This window comes from Plecotus auritus (assembly GCF_963455305.1).
Source record: "Plecotus auritus genome assembly, chromosome: 4".
In the NCBI taxonomy this organism is placed as follows: Eukaryota; Metazoa; Chordata; class Mammalia; order Chiroptera; family Vespertilionidae; genus Plecotus; species Plecotus auritus.
The window spans coordinates 14,252,689-14,258,510 of record NC_137775.1 but is presented as its reverse complement, the minus strand read 5'-3'; the positions used below and the strand labels follow the sequence as shown (position 1 = coordinate 14,258,510).

General features: G+C 42.3%; 1 protein-coding gene across 1 annotated transcript; it reads left to right on the top strand.

The window, feature by feature from the left end:
- Positions 1-1,430: 1,430 nt before the first annotated feature.
- On the top strand, positions 1,431-5,108 carry LOC308246354 (chromosome-associated kinesin KIF4A-like; the record flags this gene model as incomplete). The annotated part of the gene is made up of 1 exon (XM_080664548.1): positions 1,431-5,108. The coding sequence occupies exon 1, from the start codon at positions 1,434-1,436 to the stop codon at positions 5,106-5,108; it is 3,675 nt and encodes a 1,224-aa protein (XP_080520674.1). The 5' UTR covers positions 1,431-1,433.
- Positions 5,109-5,822: the final 714 nt, after the last annotated feature.

Sequence of the window (5,822 nt, the reverse complement as noted above, 5' to 3'; positions counted from 1 at the left end):
TATTTCAAGTATAAAGAGAGAAATATGATCTCCTTTGGGAAAAAAAGATACTAGGAAAAATATGTATGATATTGATTTATTTTATCCCATATATTTATTTGTAGTTTTAATACAAACATAGATATTTATTTTATTTTTTCAATGAAATATCAAATGTCATAAATTGTAGGTGAAAAACAGATATATTTTTAATTATAATGTAATAATATTGATTGATCACTCTTTTCCTCCCATTAAGTTTCCCAGTTCCATTCAATTCATTTTAGTTTTGCATAACTTCAATCAGAAAACATTGAATACATAATATTTACCACAATTTATAATCATGTATGCATGAACATACATGATTTCTAAATATTCAAATTCAGATTGGTATTAATAGATTTTCATAATGACATTAATTTTCACCATATATCAGAACAGGAAAAGTGCTGTTTTGATCAACTATCATCAGACACCAATTCAGATTGGTATTAATAGATTTTCATAATGACATTAATTTTCACCATATATCAGAACAGGAAAAGTGCTGTTTTGATCAACTATCATCAGACACCAATATTGAATTTCATTTATAATTATATTCTTAATAGACAGGAATATATTACTATGAAACTAAATAAAATTTATTTGCCTGTGTAGCCATTTATCATTTTTTCAACTTAATACTAAAAAATAATTTTTTAATTTAATTTATTCTCTCTCTCTCTTTCATTTATTTTTAATCAATAAGTGTGATGGGACAATTACTTGTTATTTGAACAGTCTTTCACCACTGCCCTTTTAACTGCTTTAGTATTTTTTTTTGAAGAATACTGACACTATTACCTTTTGGTAGAAAGGTTGTTTTAATTACAAACAAAAGACAATGCAAAAATATCAAATTGTTACTAGAATAACTAGAATAGAATTTAGAGAAAATATTGTTGAAGAAACAAAGATGATATATGTGGTCCATCTATAACCACAGTAGTTTTGGAAATATGTGTATAAAGCAAATATATGAATCCAAGTGTGATAATGCACAGTATTGTTTTTGAAAAGTTTCTTAAAAAATAATTGCAGCATTATCATTGTACATTTTCAAGAGTACAACGGGGCCTTATTTCTGTGGGAAATGTCTTGCATGATTTGTAATTTTTCTTTCGTTTTGCTGTAATGCTTAAATTAACTCTCTCAATTCTTAACAACTTTCCAGTTTTCATCTTTTAAAACTAATTCATGATGCTAGATGATTCATTTTCTAGTAAATATTAACAATTGCTGCGCACGCAGCAACGTGCGTGCTCCCTTCCCCCGCCTCCCCCACCATCTGCCTGCTTTCTGATTGGCTGGCGCCTCTGGAACCAAAACCAATTTGAAACTTGGCAGTTAAATCTCCGGTGGGACAGGGCAGTGGCAGACCAGAGAAGAGACATTGCTGAGGTAGAATAATGCAAGAACAGGTGAAGGGAATTCCTGTCAGAGTGGCCCTGCGATGTCGCCCTCTGGTCCCCAAAGAGATCAGTGAAGGCTGCCAGATGTGCCTTTCCTTCATACCTGGAGAACCACAGGTGATAGTTGGTACTGACAAATCCTTCACCTACGATTTTGTGTTTGACCCCTCTACTGAGCAGGAAGAAGTCTTTAATACAGCCGTAGCGCCACTCATAAAAGGCATATTTAAAGGATACAATGCAACTATCCTGGCCTATGGACAGACTGGCTCAGGGAAAACCTATTCCATGGGAGGTGTATACACTGCAGAGCAAGGGAATGAACCAACAGTTGGGGTCATTCCTAGGGTAATACAACTGCTCTTCAAAGAAACTGATAAGAAGAGTGACTTCGAATTTACTCTTAAAGTCTCATATTTGGAGATTTACAATGAAGAAATCGTGGATCTTCTATGCCCATCTCATGAGAAAGCCTCTCAAGTAAATATACGAGAGGATCCTAAGGAAGGCATAAAGATCATGGGACTCACTGAGAAGACTATTTTAGTTGCCCCGGATATGATTTCCTATTTGGAGCAGGGAAACAACTGTAGGACTGTGGCCTCCACAGCCATGAACTCCCAGTCATCCCGGTCTCATGCCATCTTTACAATCTCAATGGAGCAAAGAAAGAAAAGTGACAAGAATAGCAGCTTGCACTCCAAGCTGCACCTTGTAGATCTTGCTGGATCAGAAAGACAGAAAAAAACCAAGGCTGAAGGGGATCGGCTAAAAGAGGGTATTAATATTAACCGAGGCCTCCTATGCTTGGGAAATGTAATCAGTGCCCTTGGAGATGACAAAAAGGGTGGCTTTGTGCCCTATAGAGATTCCAAGTTGACTCGACTGCTTCAAGATTCCCTAGGAGGTAATAGCCACACTCTTATGATAGCCTGTGTCAGTCCTGCGGACTCCAATCTAGAAGAAACATTAAATACCCTTCGCTATGCTGACAGAGCAAGAAAAATAAAAAACAAACCTGTTGTTAATATTGATCCCCAGAGAGCTGAACTTAATCATCTGAAGCAACAAGTACAACAGCTACAGGTCTTACTGCTACAAGCTCGTGGCGGTAACTTGCCTGGATCTATAAATGTGGAACCATCAGAGAGTCTACGATCTTTGATGGAGAAGAATCATTCCCTGATAGAGAAGAATGAAAAATTAAGTCATGGTCTGAGTGAGGCAGCTGGTCAGACAGCCCAGATGTTGGAGAGAATTATTTTGACAGAACAAGCAAATGAAAGAATGAATGCCAAACTAAAAGAGCTCAGGCAGCATGCAGCTTGCAAAGTGGATCTTCAAAAACTGGTGGGGACTTCAGAAAACCAGGAATTAAAAGAAAATGTAGAGATGATTCGTAACCTGCAGCAACTTATTATCCAGATATCGGATGACACTGTTTCTTACATGGCCGCAGCCATTGGTACTGCAGTGGAACCAGAAGCTCAGGTGGAAAGCAGTTCACAGACCAGCAGGTCTTCTGATGGCTTCACCACTCAACATGCACTGCGCCAAGCTCAGATGTCTAAGGAGCTGGTTGAGTTGAATAAAGCCCTTGCACTGAAAGAGGCCCTGGCCAGGAAGATGACTCAGGATGGCAGCCAACTTCAGCCCATTCAGTTGCAGTACCAGGAAAACATCAAAAATCTAGAGTTGGAAGCCATCTATCTGCAAAAGGAAAAGGAAGAATTGCTGCTTGAACTTCAGACAACAAAGAAGCATGTCAACCAAGCCAAGTTGGGTGAGCGCCGCCATAGACGTCTACAGGAGCTAGAGTGTCAAATAGCTGATCTGAAGAAGAAACTGAGCGAACAGTCCAAACTTCTGAAGCTGAAAGAATCCACAGAGCATACCATCTCCAAGCTGAACCAGGACATACAGGCGATGAAAAGCCAGAGGGTACAGTTAATGCGTCGGATGAAAGAGGATGCTGAAAAGTTTAGACAGTGGAAGCAACAAAAAGACAAAGAAGTAATCCAATTAAAAGAACGAGACCGAAAAAGGCAATATGAGATGCTAAAACTGGAAAGAAACTTCCAGAGACAGTCTAATGTGCTTAGACGTAAAACTGAGGAGGCAGCAGCTGCCAACAAGAGGCTCAAGGATGCTCTCCAAAAGCAACGGGAGATCTCAGATAGGAAGAAAGAAGCTAAGAGCCAAGGAGTGGAAGGCACTGCAGCCCGAGTGAAGTGTTGGCTTGGAAATGAAATTGAAGTTATGGTCAGTACTGAGGAAGCCAAATTCCACCTGAATGACCTTCTTGAAGATAGAAAGATCCTGGCTCAGGATCTGGCTCAACTCAGAGAACAAAGGGAATCTGGGAAGAATCCACCTCCTAAACTCTGGAGGCACACATTCTTACTTGCTGAATGGCATGGCCAAGTTTCTGAGTCAGAAGATCCCACTACTAAGCAGATTGAGAGCCTCGAGACTGAAATGGAGCTCAGGAGTGCTCAGATTGCCGACCTACAGCAGAAGCTGCTGGATGCAGAAAGCGAAGACAGGCCAAGACATCGCTGGGAGAATATTGCTACCATTCTGGAAGCCAAGTGTGCCGTGAAATTTTTAATCGGAGAGCTGGTCTCCTCCAAAGTACAGGTCGGCAAGCTTGAAAGCATCCTAAAACAGAACAAGGCCAGCTGTGCTGACATGCAGAAGATGCTGTCTGAGGAACGACAGCATTTTGCTGAAATAGAGGCAGACTCGCAGGCAGAGCTGTTCGGAGTGGAGCAGCAGCATCAAGAGAAGGTGCTGCATCTTCTGGGCCAGCTGCAGCGAAGCCAAATGGCAGAGAAGCAGCTCGAGCTGTCAGACAGGGAAAAGGAGCAACAGCCGTGGAGCACACGGCAGTGTCAGGAAGAACTGGAGGAGAAGCAAGAAGTGTGTGTGCAAAATCAGCAGCTTCTCCGAGAGAGTGAAATCATGAAGCAAGTAGCCAGAAAACAGAAACCTTGTCTTCTGAAGGATACCCTTCCATCCCCAGACTCTCCTTTTGAATATATCCCACCTAAGCCAAGGCCTTCCCGTTTTAAAGCAAAGTTCCTGGAGCAAAGCATGGATGTCGAGGATCTAAAATACTGTTCAGAGCATTCTGTGAGTGAGCCCGAGGATGGTGAAATGGATGCTGGGGATGATGAGGAATGGAAACCAACAAAATTATTTAAGATGTCCAAGAGGTCCATCCAAGGATGCTCCTGCAAGGGTTGGTGTGGGAATAAGCATTGTGGATGCAGGAGACAGACATCGAACTGTGGGGTTGATTGTAGCTGTGACCCCACAAAGTGTAGGAACCGTCAGCAAGACAAAGATAGCTTGGACACTGTCGAGCGGACCCAGGATTCCGAAGGCTCCTTCACACTGGAGGATCCCACAGAGGTGACCCCAGGATTGAGCTTCTTCAACCCTGTCTGTGCCACTCCGAACAGCAGAATCCTGGAGGAGCTGTGTGAGGTGAAGCAGGTTCTGTGGAAGACCACTCTGGCCGCCTCCTCCCCTGGCCTCCCTGAGCTGAAACATGTCGCCACAGATTCCCGAGAAAATAAAGCTCCAGGGAGGAAAAGGAAACGAGCTCTGGCCAGCAATGTCAGCTTCTTCTCAGGCTGCTCCCTAATGGAAGAAGAGGCCCCCTGAACTGGGCTCGTCATCTCTGCCCCAGTCTGGCTTGGAAGATGCCAGAGGGGATTTCTAATGACTCCTTTAGAATTAAGGTTTCTTGCTGTTGAAAAGGGAACAGCATGTTGCTGAAAGGTTAGGAACTTGAGTTGGATGTCGGCCCTCAGCCTCCAGCCCTCCAGCCCCGGACAGTGGTCCCCAGAAGGATGCTAAGCCACCTGCTGAAGAGAGAACCAGCTGCCCTTCCTGCTGGCTTCAGGAGCCAGTCCCCAGTACAGTGGAGCTCGCTGTGATTTGCCAGCAGTCAAGGTTGTCTCCCAAGGGGAACGAGGTCACAGCTGTCTTAGCTCAGGGTTGTCTCAGCTTAATGCCGGAGCCTGGCCTGGGTGGGAGGCCTGGCACCAGTTCTCACCCCTTCTCAGGAATGGCATTTCTGTGGTGCTGAGGTAAATAAAATCGTTTAAAATGTTAATGTTTTAATTCCACAAATAAATAAATAACACTGAAAAAATACTAACAATTATATGGAGACCAAACAGAAACTGGATGTCCAATAGCTACTTGACTAAAGAAATGTTGTTGAAAATAAAAGGCATTGAAAGAAGACCGTAACATCCCATTACTCAGGTACAAGTAAAAATAAACCAATTTGTGTTTTATAACTAATGTCTAACTTGTTATGATTTCAGTATAAAACAGAAATAACACCCTTGATTTTGCTTCTTAGTAGGA